The following is a 15,343-nucleotide window of genomic DNA, read 5'->3' as shown; positions in this document are numbered from 1 at the left end:
TCCTGCCTCAGCCTCCCAAGTAGCTGGGACCACAGGCACCTACCACAACGCCTGGCTATTTTTTGGTTGCAGTGCAGCCGTCATTGTTGTTTGGCAGGTCCGGGCTGGATTCAAACCTGCCACCTTGGGTGTATGTGACTGGTGCCTTAGCCACTTGAGCCGTAGGCGCCGAGCTGTCTTCACTTTATTTTTAAAATGTGTATTTTAATTTTTAAATACATAATATTATTTTAGTATTTTCTTTTCTTTTCTTTCTTTTTTTTTGAGACAGAGTCTCACTATGTTGCCCTAGGTAGAGTGCTCTGGTGTCACAGCTCACAGTAACCTCAAACTCTTGGGCTTAAGTGATTCTCTTGCCTCAGCCTCCCAAGTAGCTGAGACTACAGGTCCCCCCCCTCCACAGCACCTGGATATTTTTTTGTTGTAGTTGTCATTGTTTGGCAGGCCTGGGCTGGGTTCAGATCCACCAGCTCCTGTGTATGTGGCTGGTGCCATAACCACTGAGCCACAGGCGCCAAGCCAGTATTTTCTTGATACATATTTCTCAGCTTCCTAAGTAGATAAAACTATAGGTGCACACCATCGTGCCTGGCTAATTTTTAAATTTTTTTGTTGAGATGTGACTGCCCAAGCTGAAACTTGGGCGTCAAGCGATTCTCCCGCTTTACCCTTCCAAAGTGCTGAGATTATGAGTTGTAAGAGTTCTTTCTATGTTCCGGGTATTGGACCCGTATCAGATATATGACTTCAAGATATTTTCTCCATTCTATAGGTTGTCCTCACTTTCTTTTAAAAAATATTTTAATTGCCAGGCATGGTGGCTCACATCTGCATTCTTCTGTAATCCTAGCACTCTGGGAGGCCCAGGCAGATGGATTGCCTGAGCTCACAAGTTCAAGACCAGCCTGAGCCAGAGCAAGACCTCGTCTCTAAAAATAGCTGGGCACCTGTAGTCCCAGCTATTTGGGAGGCTGAGTCAAGAGAATTGCTTAAGCACAAGAGTTTGAGGTAGCTGTGAGCTATGATGCCATGGCACTGTACTGAGGGTGACAAAGTGAAACTCTGTCTCAAGGAAAAATTTTTTTAATATACACGGTGTCCATAAAGTTTGTGTGCAGTTTAAAACAGACCATTTTAAATAGCACATGAACTTTATGGCCACCCTTTGTATTTTCTTATTTTTTAAATGTTTTATTTCATTTTTAAAAATTTATTTTCACTTTCTTGATAATATCCTTTGCAAAAATTTTCTCATTTTGATGAGGTCCAGTTTATCTATTGTTTTTTTGTTGTTGCTTGTATTTTTGATGTCTTATCGAAGAATCCCTTACCAAATCCAATATCTTGAAGGTTTATGCCTATGTTTTCTTCTAACAGTTTTATAGTTTTAACTCTTTTATTTAACTTGTTGATCCATTTTTTCATTTTTAAATTTTTTATTGTGGTAAAATACACATGGGAAGTATGAGTCTTCAGCTCTGTTTTTCTCTTTCAAGATTGGGCTATTTGTGATTTCTTGAGATTCCATATGAATTTTAGGATGGAGTTTTCTGTTTCTGCAAAAAAAAAAAAAGTCATTGCAATTTTGATAGGGATTGCATTGAATCTATAGACTGCTCTTGGTATTATTGATAATCTCAACAATATTAAGTCTTATCCATGAATGTGAATATATTTCCATTTATTTATGTAGGCTTTAATTTCTTTCAGCAATGTTTCATAGTTTTCATTATATAAGTCTTTCACCTTTTTGTTAATTCATACATCTTTTATTCTTTTCGATGTTATTGTAAATGGAATTGTTTTTATAATTTACTTTTCTGGTTGTTTATGGTTAGTGTATAAAATGCAACTGAGGCAGGGCATGGTGCCTCATGCTTGTAATCCCAATGCTTTGGGAGGCAGAGGCAAGAGAATGGCTTAAGGCCAGTAGTTGAGACCAGCCTAGGCAACTGAGTGAGATCTCATCTCTGCAAAAAATTAAAAAAATTAGCTCATCAGTCATGGTGGTATGTGCCTGTAGTTCTAGCTACTCGGGAGACTGAGGCAGGAGTATTAGTTACCTCAGGAGTTGGAGGCTACACTGAGCTGTGATTGTGTCATTGCACTCAAGCCTGGCCAATAGAGTAAAACCCTATCTCTTAAAAAACAACAACAAAAGAAAACCCCACCTGATCTTTGTGTGTTGACTATGCCTCTTGCTACTTTGCTAAAGTCTAATTAGGCAACAGTTCTTTTGTTTAGAATCTTTAGGGTTTTCTACATATAAGATCATATCATCTGGAAATAGTAATTTTACTTCTTCCTTTTTAATTTTGATTTCTTTTATTTCTTTTTATTACATAATTGCTCTGGTCTATTACATAGACGTTGTTATGCTATATTGAATAGAAGTGGCAAAAATGAGCATCCTTGCTTTGTTTCTGATCTTGGACAAAAAACTTTCACTCTTTCACCATTAAGTATGATATTCACTGTGAGTGTTTCATAAGACTGTTGAATTTTTTTATCATTAAAGGAAGTTGAATTTTGTCAAATGTGTTTTCTGTGTTGATTGGGGTGATTGTTTGTTTTTTTCCCTTCATTCTGTTCATGTGGTCTATTAAATTGATTTTCACTTGCCTCAGAATAGTCAAATCCAACTGGGACAAATGTTGCCAGGGGCTCAGGGGAAAAGGGGAACGGAGAATGACTGTTAATTGGTACTGGATTTCTTTCTGGGATGATAAAAATATTCTTTTATTTAAACTGATATAACAGAATAACTGATTTCTCTAAAATGATAACTAAAGCATAGCCATCCTTGCATTCCAGGAATAAATTCCACTTTGTCATATTTTAACCTTTTTTATATAATTTAGTGTCCTTAATTATAGTCTCTATGTCATACAACCATCACCACTATCTTCTAAAACCTTTTCATCAATCCAAACAGAAACTCTGTACCCACTGAGCAATAACTCTGTATTCTCCCTATCCTCAGGCCTTGGTAACCTCTCAATCATTTCATTCACTTTCTGTCTCTATGAATTTGGCTATTACATGTATTTCATATAAGTGAAATCATACAGTATTTACCTTTTTGTGTGTGCCCTATTTCACTTGGTGTGTTTTCAAGGTTCATTCATGTTGTAGCATATATCAGAACTGCATTCCTTTTTATGGATTGGTAATATTCCATGGTATACACACACATAAAAACATATTTGTTTATCCATTCATCTGCCAGACAGACATTTGTAGTTTCTTTGGGTTGTTTTGAATAGTGCTGCTATAAACATTGGTACACAAATATCTGTTTGAGTCCCTGCTTTCAATTCTTTAGAGCATATACCTAGGAATGAAATTGTTGGGTCATATGGTAATTCTGTGTTTAACTTTTTGAGGAACATGTTGTTTCATTTTGAGTTAATTTTTATATATGGTGAATGCTATAATAATTTGGAAACATATTTTTGTTCAGGGTGAAGAAAAATGTTTATCCCAGGAGAAACCCATCGTTAGTCCCTCAAAGTCATCTGACAGTCTGAAAGGCCACACCTTTAAACCGGACTTGAGCAATATTACAGAGTCACTAGCCACGATCAGTAGGGTAAATATAGACATCTTACCTACAGAAAGGAGAGGCTCAATGAGTGATGGCTTAGTTCAAGAGAATCGACCAAGCCACTTAGAAGCCTCTAGTGAGTTAAAAAGTAAATGCAATATTTCTCAAGTGAAGGATGAGATGCTGCAGGATATCACCAAATCTGGTGCTCAGCCTGAAATCCTGATTCCTACATGGTCCTCTAAGGTTGTCACTGGGGCAAAGAATGAACCAGTAAAGCCTCTTCAGCCACTAACCAAAGCCCAAAAGCCAAAGGACCAGGTGAGTGGTATGTACAAAGCATTTGTTTCAGAGAACTGGAAAGTATGGTTACAAAGGTGTGGGTCATGTTTGGTTATACTATAGTTCTCATTTTAGGGAAATCACCTGTTCTGAGTAATAGTATAAACAGAAGAATATTTTCATCACCCCCAAAAGAAAGCCCATTCCCAGTAACCGTCATTCTCCATTCTACCTTTACCCCACCTATGTCGGCATTTGTCTCTGTGGATTTGCCTACTCTGAGCATTTCACATAAATGGAATCATACAGTTTATGGCTTTTGTGTCTTCTTTTAGCATAGTTTCAAGGTTTATCTATGGTGTAGCATGTAACAAGTATTTCATTCTTTTTTATTGGCAAGTAATTTCCACTATATGTAAATATAGTATTTTATCTATTCATCAGTTGGATTATATTTATCTGTTCATCATTTGGGCTGTTTACACTTTTTGGCTACTGTGGGTAATGCTGCAGTGAATATTTGTGTCCAGGATTTTGTGTGGACTTATGTTTTCAGTTTTGTTGGGTATATAACTAGGAATGCAATTGCTGGGTCATATGGTAACTATGTGTAACTTTCTGAGGAACTATAAAACTGTTTCCAAAGCAATTATATCATTTTAATTCTACCAGCCATATATGAGGGTCTCAGTTTCTTTACATCCTGGCCACCACTTGTTACTACTGTCTATCATTTTGATAATAGCCATCCTAGGAGATGTGAAGTGGTTTTGATTTGCATCTCCCTAAGGACTAATGATGTTGAGCATCTTTTTATATGCTTTGGCCATTGGTAAACCTCATTTGGAGAAATAAGCTACTTAAATTCTTTGCTAATTTTTGGTTCATTTATCTTTTTATTTTTGAATTTTAAAAGTATTCTATAGGGTATCCCAAAGTTTGCACCTAACGCTTCCATACTTAGAGAAAATAGGAAATTGTAGCTAAATGTACCTTTATTTACAAAATATTCATTACAAAACTTTTCAAAATATTTTTTACATGTTTGCCACTGCTTTGAGCATCTAATATGTGGTAGACATAGTCTTAAGTACAGTAGAACCTCTGTAAGTTGACCACTCAAGGGACTGTAACAAACTGGTCAACATAAGGAACTAGGCCTACTGTACTGATACATACATGTGGCATATGTCTGGTCTATGAAAATTAGGCCAATTTAAGGAGGTGGTCAGTGTAAGGAAATGGTCAACTATGGCGGTTCTCCTGTGCTTTTAGTATGTTATCTCTGCTAATCCTCAAATAGTAATACTATGTAGGTGGGGCATTAAATTCATTTTTAGGTGAGGAAACTGGGCTCAGGAAGATTAAGTTTCTCCCATATGACTCCATCTAACTCCAAACACAGTGCTCTTTTCTTTGTGTTTTTTAGAGTATATCTAAATAACTGATGTTTACTTGAGAACCAAATGTATATTAAATTGGAGTTAATTTAAAACTTGGTTCACTTTCAGAATAGAAAATCTATTAAAAGTTAAAAAGAGATTTATCATAATTTGGGTAATTTAATTAAAATAATTATTTTTATTTGGGGGAAGAGAAAAAAAGACCAGAACATTTAGATAACTGATGTTAGCATTTTGTCTTTGGTGTCAGCACTGCAAAGAAGCATTCATTTGGAGAAAGATTGTTCCCTCCTCATTTTCATGTACCATGTTTAAAGTACTGGAGGAGGAAGAGGAGAAGAAAAAGTAGGTATATAGGCCAGGTTTGGTAGCTCACGCCTGTAATAACTAGTGCTCTGGGAGACCCAGGTGGGTGGATTGCCTGAGCTCATGAGTTCAAGACCAGCCTGAGCCAAAGTGAGATCTCGTCTCTAAAAATAGCTGGGCATTGTGGTGGGTGCCTGTAGTTCCAGTTACTTAGGAGGCTGAGGCAAGAGAATCACTTGAGCCCAGGAGTTTGAGGTTGCTGTAGCTATGACGCCATGGCACTTGACTTGAGGGTGACAAAATGAGACTCTGTCTCAAAAAAGAAGAAAAGAAGAAAAAGTAGAAATGGAGGGTTTGACCATTGGAAGTTTAAAGGACTTTCATTATTCTGTGGGTTATTTGTGTATGTTTGTTTCATTTTGTTATTTTTAAGGATCAGGTTGCTGGTGAATGTATTAAAGAAAAACAGGGAAGAGTCCTCTCAGATTTACAGCCACACAGCTCTGAGTCTGAACCTTCCCAGTCTCGACAGCGACGGCAGAAGAAAAGGGAACAGATTGACAGTGGGGGAAAGAGACAGGTTGGTGGAGATCTCTTTGCAGTATTCCATTGTGCTGCAGTTTGGGAGATAGACTTTGGTAAGCTCAATTTCTGTTTAGAATGATTAACAGTTGTCAAAAAGGCACATAAGGAAATGAAAAGATTGTATAGGAAAAGATTGTAAAGGCAAGATGATAAATACTGGTTTTCAAATATCGGTGGAGTTTGAAACAGAGGAGGAATTTTATCTTCCCAAGCAAAGATGGGCAGAACATTTTGAAAGTTAAAGAAGCAGGCTAATGAGGGTAAATCTTTCCCCCCTTTCATATTATACTGATGAATAGTTCTTTCCTCATCTTTGGTACAAAATCATGTTGACATGTCATTTCTTGAAGTAACTTTCACAGGTACCCTCTCCATAGTGTGGTCTTTTTTTTTTTTTTTTTTTGAGAAAGAGTCTTACTATGTCGCCCTCGGTAGAGAGCTGTGGCATCACAGCTCACAGAAACCTCAAACTCTTGGGCTTAAGCAGTTCTGTTGCCTCAGCCTCCCAAGAAGCTATTTTGGGCACCCACCACAACACCCAACTATTTTTTGTTGCAGTTGTCATTGACCAGGTCAGGTTTAGCTGACCTGGGCCGGACTCGGACCCATGAGCCTCAGTGTATGTAGCTGGTGCTGTAACCACTGTGCTATGGGCACTGAGCCTCCATAAGCGTCTTAAATGGTGATTTACTTTTGGCAGAGTCTCTTTCCAAAATACAATATTTTGAGGGGTTTTTTTGTTGGTTTTGCTTGGGTTTTTGATTTTTTTTTTTTTTGAGGAGAGAGCCTTACTTTGTTGCCCTCAGTAGAGTGCTGTAGGATCATAGCTCACAGCAACTTCAAACTATTGGGCTCAAGTGATCTTCTTGCCTCAGCCTCCCAAGTGGCTGTGACTGTAGGCACCTACCACAAACACTGGCCTGTTTTTAGAGATGAAGTCTTGCTCTTATTCAGGCTAGTCTTGAACTCCTGAGTTCAAGTGATCCACCTGCCTCGGCTTCCCAGAGTGCTAGGATTATAGGCATGAGCCACTGCAATATTTTGAAGTTTTTAAGAGCAAATCACTGACAAAATACATAGAGAACCTATTGATGGGGGAACTCTGGAGGTGGTGGCTGTATATGAAACTGATAATCTCTCCCTTTTTTAATCACTTAAGTTCCATGAGCCACCTCAACTTTTGCCTTTTCATCCCACTACTGGAAAAGTGGATATCATATCTATACAAAAAGATGCTGAGAACCAAAGTAGCATGGTGACTGGGTCTGTGAGCTGTTCAAGGAGCAGTGAGATAACATCATCAAAGGTTTGCGAGAGCGTATGTTGAGTTTTTTAAAACCTTATAAAGCTTTTGGGTTATAAAATCCTACATATATTATAAAGTTTTATATTCAAGTATCTTAGCCCTGCTTCTTGCCAAACACTGGAAGGGATAGATCTGTGATTCTTAGCAGAGGCTTTCATTTAAATGAACAGATTCTGTGGTTTCAGAGATAGTCACTTTCAGTTAATTAAAGAGATTGAGTAGATTCTGAATACAGGAAATGTGAAAGTCTCTATTTGCCTTTCTAAAAAATGAGTGCCTCCCAGAAGTGAGGGCTATGATCATTTCTTGCTAGTAGTTGTTACCCTGATGTGGTCTGGTTTCCAATAGACACTCCTTTAAATGCCTGAGCAAGGCCTTTTTCTCAGTGCTGAATGATACATCATGCATTGTAGGTATTAGAAGAATAGTAAGCAGGAATGGAAATGACTCTGTGACCTTCTTTAAAAGGATCGACCATTATCAGCCAGAGAGAGAAGGCGACTAAAACAGTCACAGGAAGAGATATTCCCCTCAGGTAAGTTGAACTCTTTTCCTCATCTTATTGGCAGCTATTGCTATGGCTCATGGACATAAGCATTAGTATTGATTGTGAGGTGTGAAGACTTTGAGGGCCAGGAGCAGTAGCTCATGCCTATAATCTTGGCGTTTGGGGAAGGTGAGCTGGGAGAATCACTGGAGATCAGGAATTTGGGACCAGCCTGAGAAACATAGACCTCCCCCCCCACAAACAATTTTTAAAAATTATCCAGGTGTGGTAGCACACATCTATAGTCCCAGCAGCTAGGCAGCCTGAGACAAGAGGATGGCTTGAAGCTAGGCATACGGGTTTGCAATGAGCTATGATGATGCCACTGTGCTTTAGCCCAAGCAACAGAGCAAGATTGTATTTCAAAAAAAAAAGAAAAAAGAAAAGGAGGGCTAAGCATGGTGGCTCACAGCCATAGTCCTAGCACTCTGGGAGGTTGAGGCAGGTGGAGTGCTTGAGCTCAGGAATTCAAGACTAGCCTAAGCAAGAACAAGACCATATCTCTAAAAAAATAGCTGGGCATTGTGGTGGGTGCCTGTACTACCAGCTGCTTAGGAGGCTGAGTCAAGAAAATCATTTGAACCCAAGAATTTGAGGTTACTGTGAGCTGTGACACCATGGCGCTCTACCAGGGGCCAAGAAAGTGAGACTCTTTCTCAAAATAAATAAATATTTAAATAAATATTTTTTTAAAAGAAAGAAAAGGAAAAAGAAAAAGATTTTCAAGAAGAAGCAGCAGTAATCTATTTGAGAAAACAATTTGGAAGAATTTTTGAAATTTCTTAGTTGAGCCTTTTAAGACATCATCATAGGGAAAACAAAGAAATCTTCACAGACTGTTCACTCAGGGGCATACATCATCAGAAGAAGACAATATTAAAATGAGATCAAGAGGGCTTTGAGTGGCAGTAACTCCTGGGAGATTTTAGACTAGAAATCAAAATCAAGTGAGTATTTAACTTATTTCCATGGCCATAGTCTACTGGCTGGAGAAGTGCTATCTGCTCAGGCACAGAGAAGAAGCTAAGGGAATGGTGCTTCTCTGGGCTGAGGGCTATAATCATTCCTGTTACTATTATCTAAAGATAGTACTAGCAGTTTCCATTTATGGAATGGTGACCAGTGTTTAAGCATTACAGTAAACATCTTAAAGGCATTATCTCATTTCATACTTACAATAACTGCCCAAGGTAGGTAGTGTTCTATCAGTTTTACAGCTGAGGAAACTGAGGCTCTGAGAGGTTAAGTAATTTGCCCAAGATCATTAAGCTGGTAGACCCAAAGCTAAGATTTCACCTGAGGTGTCAGATACCAGAGTGATGATGAATATACTGTTTATATTATTTCAAGAGTATGTTACTACATACTCTTGTTGGGGTATCTTCCATACCTGGTGCAAAGCCTTCTTCAATTAAGGCCAGCCCACCACAACCAACTACTGGGAGTATTTACATTTTCAGGCTCTTCAATGAGGATAACTTCTGTGAGTGCAGCAGAAACTTCAGGGAAACCACAGGAGGAAAGCCAGCCTGTTCCTGCCCAACAGTTTTCTGGCTGCAGCATTGCTCAGGTGCATCACACATTCCTAAAGGAAAAGGTGGACATGTCTACATCTAATAGTCTATAAACCTTATAAATGCCAGCTCCATTTATTTCTGGAATAGGGCAAGCCTAAGTTACACCTTTTCACTCTTGATAAAGAAAAGAACTGGTAAATAATAATTAGAAGGATTATGTTTGACCCATTAAGCCAATAATTTTTTCAGACACTTTTATGAACAATTAGCATCCTAGTTAAGAATTTTTTTTTTTAAATGAGACTTCCTAAGGGCTTCCATTGGGCAACACTTTGCCTATTCTTCTGTGATACCAATATACCTATGTGTATGGCCATATTTAGTCTCACTTGCTAATCATTCCTCAGTTACCTGTTTGTGTCAGTAGTTTACCGTCTCATCTATAGATGATGTAGGGACACCATCTGATAGCTAAATGAGTAGTTGCAAAGTTTCTGACCCATGTTCACCTTTCTGGATAATACTCTAGTGATTAATTTTTCCTACCTTTTGAAAGTAATGAAAGTTTTGTTCTTTTGCAGTATCATTTAGTTATTTCACTAATGGAGGCTGCACTCTATTTCCCAAGGTTGTAAGATCTGTATGTAATTCTATCAGGCAATCCTTTAAAGCACTTTAACAGTCTCACATAAGAGCAAGCTGAGAGGCTGGGTGCCCATAGCTCAGTGGTTTGGGTGACGGCCACATGCACTGGCGGCTGGTGGGTTTAAATCTGGCCCAGGCCTGCTAAACAAAGAAAAAAATAGACAAGCATTGTGGCAGGTGCCTGTAGTCCCAGCTACTTGGGAGGTTAAGGCAAGAGAATAGTTGAAGCCCCAAAGTTTGAGGTTGCTGTGAGCTGTGATGCTACAGCACTCTACCAAGAGCAACAAAAAAAGAGCAAGCTGAGATTGCCTTGATTTAGGTGGCATTCTGTCCCTTATGGGACAAACCCACTACTTAGGAGTTGAAACACCAAAATCTGTCATCTCTTCTTTCTGGAAAGGAAATTTCATTACTGCTGAAACTCTCCGGGGTCTTTATAAAACTTCACCTTGATATCCCTCAGGCTTCCTTGTGAACTTCATGGGTGAACTGGGATATCATTTGGATAAAGTAACTTCAGTTTTTGTTTGTGTTAATTTCTCCTATTAAATTGAATCTAAGACTCTTTCAAGTATTACATTCTGGTTGCCATGTAGAATTGTGTTTCTTCCAAATATTAATAGGAAAGGAAACTGATTCATTGTCTATCTGAGGATGAGTTAAGTTCTTCTACAAGTTCAACTGATAAGTCAGATGGGGATTCCAAGGAAGGGTAAGTTCTTGTTTTTCTGTCTGCCTTTATAAACAATTTCTATTTGAATAAATCTTAAATATGTATCTACAGTAGTATTCAGACCTGTAGTACTCTCACTGATGCTGTTTTTTTTTGTTTTTGTTTTTGTTTTTTTTGCAGTTTTTTTTTTTTTTTGGCCAGAGCTGGGTTTGAACCCGCCACCTCCAGCATATGGGGCCAGCGCCCTACTCCTTGAGCCACAGGCGCCACCCGATGCTGTTATAATTGTTCATGGTATATGCTAGAGCTAAAAATATCTTTTCTTTTTTTTTTTTGAGACGGAGCCTCAAGCTATCCCCCTGGGTAGAGTGCCATGGCATCACAGTTCATAGCAACCTCCAACTCCTGGGCTCAAGCGAGTCTCCTGCCTCAGCCTCCCAAGTAGCTGGGACTACAGGCGCCCGCCACAACGCCCGGCCATTTTTTAGTTGCAGCCATCATTGTTGTTTGGCGGGCCCGGGCTGGGGATTCGAACCTGCCACCTTAGGTGTATGTGGCTGGCGCCTTAGCCGCTTGAGCCACAGGCGCCGAGCCTAAAAATATCTTTTCTATAAACACATATAATTTTCATTCAGAGTTCTTATAGGATATCTTCTTAGATCTGCAGATTTATAGTTCTCAACAGATTTAGAAAAGTTTTGGCCATTTTCTTTCTTTCTTTTCTTTTCTTCTGGAATGGGTTCTTGCAGTATTGCCCAGGCTGCTCTTCAACACATAGATTTAAGCAATCCTGCCTCTTCCTTCTGAGTACCTGGGACTACAGGCACATGCCACCATGCTTTGCTAAATTTTTAAAAATATTTTTAAGAGACAAAGTCTCACACCTGTAATCCTAGCACTCTGGGAGGTCAAGGTAGGTAGATTGCCTGAGTTCATGAGTTCAAGACCAGCCTAAGCAAAAGCAAGACTCCATCTCTACTAAAAATAGAAAAAAAAACTGAGGCAAGAGGATCACTTAAGCCCAAGAGTTGGAGGTTGCCGTGAGCTATGATGCCATAACACTCTAACCAGGGTGACAACTTGAGACTCTATCTCAAAAAAAAGAGACAAGGTCTCATTGTGTTGCCCAGGCTAGTCTCAAACTCCTGGCCACAATGATCCTTCTGAGTACCTGAAATTACAGATGTGAGCCAATGTGCCCAGCTTGGCCATTATTTCTTCATATTTTTTTTCAGACTTTTCCTGCTTTCTTGGAGATTCCAATTACATATATAGTAGACTGCTTAAAGTCCCATAGCTCACTGATTCTGTTTATTCTTTTTTCCTCTGTTCTATATTTCATAGATTCTATTGCTATATATCTTTGAATTCACTAATCTTTTCTTCTGCAGTATTTAATCTCTTAATCCTATCCTGTGGGCCTGGCACAGTGGCTCATGGCTGTAGTCCTACCACTCTGGGAGGGTGAAATGGGGAGGATTCCTTGAGACCAAGAGGTCACCAAGAGCTAGACCCCATCTCTACCAAAAAAGAAAAAAATAGCCAGGCATGATGACATGTGCCTGTAGTCCCAGCTACTCAGAAGGCTGAGGCAGGAGGATTGGTTGAGCTCCGGAGTTTAAGGTTCAGTGAGTTTATGATGATACCACTGCATTCTAGCTGGGGTGACAGAGTGGAAAAAAAAATCCTATCCCATGTATTTAATACATTGTGTATTTCATCTCTGGAAACGTGACTTGGGTCTTTTTAGTATCTTAAATGCCTCTTCTTTTTTTGAGACAGAGTCTCACTGTGTCACCCTCCGTAGAGTGCTGTGGTGTCACAGCAACCTCCAACTCTTGGGCTTAAGCGATTCTCTTGCCTCAGCCTCCCAAGTAGCTGGGATTAAATTTCTCTTCTTAACATGTTCATGTTTTCTTCTACCCTGGCTATATGGAATATATTTATAATAACTGCTTTAATGTTCTCATTTGCTAATTCTATCATTTTTCACAAATGTGTGATATTTTTGTGCTTCTTTGTGTGTCTGGTAATTTTTGACTAGTTGCTAGACACTGAACTTTGGGGCTGGTATTTTTTGTTTCTTTAAAATATTCTTGAACACTTTTCATATTTTTTTCAGAATTTTCCTGCTTTCTTGGAGATTCTAATTACATATATAGTGGACTGCTTAAAGTCCCACAGCTCACTGATTCTGTTTATTCTGTTACACTTGGGTGTAATTAAGTTACTTAGAAATGGTCGAGCAGAATTTGTACATAGAATTTAAGACTGTTTCTTTCAGACTCTATCCTTTCTAACATTCCTCTCTCACGTTCTAGGGGCAGTGGGTGTCCTGAATTCTGTCCTTTGTTTCTGGCCAGAACAACTATGGGTTTTCTTTTGTACTTTGATCTGCCTATGGCCTGCCCTTAGGCTAAAAGGTGTTGACTCTTTTCCAAGATCTGCCTACAAATTTTGTTTATTCTCCATTGCCTTTACACAGTTGATTTTTATATTTTATTCACCGCATACAGTTGTCATTTTGGAAGGGTTAGTCTATAGGAGTTTATTTGGGCATTTGGCAGCTGAACTCCCTACAGGTCATTTTGCTAATTTTTTAATGAAAAATTCTCATGAAGCCAAATAAATAACAAAGAGATTTAAAAAAAAAATTTCAGAAAAGGTCATACAAATGAAATGAGTGCCCTGGTACAATTGATGACTCAGACCCTGAAATTGGATTCTAACGAGAGTTACGAAGACCTTCCAGTACCAAATCCAGTATCAGAATTTAAACTTCATCGGAAGTATCGGGACACACTGATACTTCATGGGAAAGTTGCAGAAGAGGCTGATGAACTCCATTTTAAGGAGCTACCTTCAGGTGATCAGTTTATTTTTTTATAGCAAACAGGGAATGTGTGTTGGAGAAATGTGTCAAACCAAGGAGCTAAACCCTATAAAATTTTTTGGTATTTTTATTATTTCCTTCAATTATTTCCATAAAAGGTATAATTTGTTATATGCAACAGATGTATTCCTAAAAAGTTGCATGAAAATTGATTTTTAAAAATAAATGTAAATAGTTGTAAATAAGTGAAGTTTTTCATGTGGATTTTTTTTCAAGTTATTTGTGGAGTTTTTAGGTTTAGGAGGTGGTAGTGTGATATGAAGCTTAAGTTCATATGTAAATTGTTAGTCATTAAAACCTAAATGAAGTTGCTATATCAGATTCTTGTCAAAGGGAAAAGAATCCTAAGATTTAAAAAAAAAAATTGTGTTATACTTGCTATAGTGGTGAACGTGGTTATTTTCCTCTGTCTTTGTTATTGCTTTTTAGCTATCATGCCAGGTTCTGAAAAGATCAAGAGAATAGTTGAAGTTTTGAGAGCTGATGTAATTCGGGGCCTGGGGGTTCAGCTTTTAGAGCAGGTGTTCCATCTTTTGGAAGAGGAGGATGAACTCAAGAGAGAGGTGAGTTATTCCATTAAGTGTGTCAGGCTGGTCTTGTTACAGAATTTTTTAAACAAACTTTGAAATATAATTTACATAGCATGCAGTTCACTCATTTAAAGTGTACAATTTAATGGTTTTTAATATATTCACAGAGAGGTACAATCATTACCATAGTAAATGTTAGAGCATTTTCATTAACTCCCAAAGAAACCTTGTACCCATTAACAGTTATTCTCCATTGTCCCCTAAATCCCCCACCCCTAAGAAACCACTAATATTTCTGTCTCCATAGATTTGCCTATTCTGGACAATTCATATAAATGGCATCATTTAAAAAAATGGTTTTTGTGGTGTTTTGCTTCTTTCATGGCATGCAATGTTTTCAAGATTCATCCATGTTGTAATGTAGCATGTATTATTACTTTATTCCTCTATATGGCCAAATAATATGCCATTGCATGGATTTTGTTTATTCATCAGCTGATGGACATTTGGGTGGTTTCCACTTTTTGGCTATTTTGAATATGCTGCTGCGAACACTCATGTACAAATTTGTATGTGGATTCAGTTCTCTAGGAGTGGAATTGGTTGGTCATATAGTAACTTTATATTTAAACATTTGAGAAACTTCTAGACTATTTTGCAAAGTAGCTGCATTATTTTACATTCCTACCAGCAGTGTAAGAGGTTGCAGTTTCTCTACATCTTTGCCAATCAATACATGTTATTACCTGTTTGATTATAGCCATCTTAGTGTCTGAAATGGTGCGGTAGTTTTGATTTGCATTTCCCTGATGAATAATGATGTTGAGCATGTTTATATACTCTTGTGTATTTTCTTTGGATAAGTTGTCTATTCAAGTCCTTTGTTCATTTTTAAACTGGGTTATTTTTTAATTATTGAAGGATTTGGTTTTTTCCCCCCACTGTATTTGCATGATAGGAAGGAGATTCTAATAGTGATATCATTGAATCTATAGATCGATTTGAGGAGTATAAACAATTTCCATTTACTTAGATCTTTAACTTCTTTCAACAATGTTTTGTAGTTTTCAGAGTATAAATTTTGTACTTCTTTTTTTTTTTTTTTTTTT

At 38.0% G+C, this 15,343-nt stretch overlaps 1 protein-coding gene across 2 annotated transcripts in view; it reads left to right on the top strand.

Annotated features, from left to right (window-relative positions):
- The window catches only part of NEK4 (NIMA related kinase 4), a 35,091-nt gene that overhangs the window by 13,099 nt on the left and 6,649 nt on the right, over window positions 1–15,343 (top strand). The window contains exons 7-14 of one of the 2 annotated variants that reach the window (XM_023512984.1): window positions 3,464–3,868; window positions 5,972–6,118; window positions 7,283–7,429; window positions 7,898–7,964; window positions 9,437–9,546; window positions 10,762–10,850; window positions 13,472–13,677; window positions 14,134–14,267. In XM_023512984.1, coding sequence (XP_023368752.1) covers window positions 3,464–3,868; window positions 5,972–6,118; window positions 7,283–7,429; window positions 7,898–7,964; window positions 9,437–9,546; window positions 10,762–10,850; window positions 13,472–13,677; window positions 14,134–14,267 — 1,305 coding nt within the window. Of the gene's footprint in view, window positions 1–3,463; window positions 3,869–5,971; window positions 6,119–7,282; window positions 7,442–7,897; window positions 7,965–9,436; window positions 9,574–10,761; window positions 10,851–13,471; window positions 13,678–14,133; window positions 14,268–15,343 lie in introns of both variants that reach the window. The other variant, XM_023512983.1, reaches the window with a different exon arrangement.

This window comes from Otolemur garnettii, unplaced genomic scaffold (genome assembly GCF_000181295.1).
Source record: "Otolemur garnettii isolate 467f Iridium unplaced genomic scaffold, OtoGar3 scaffold00032, whole genome shotgun sequence".
NCBI classification, from domain to species: Eukaryota; Metazoa; Chordata; class Mammalia; order Primates; family Galagidae; genus Otolemur; species Otolemur garnettii.
Note: the sequence above shows the minus strand (reverse complement) of the source record. Positions and strands in the feature narration are given on the sequence as shown.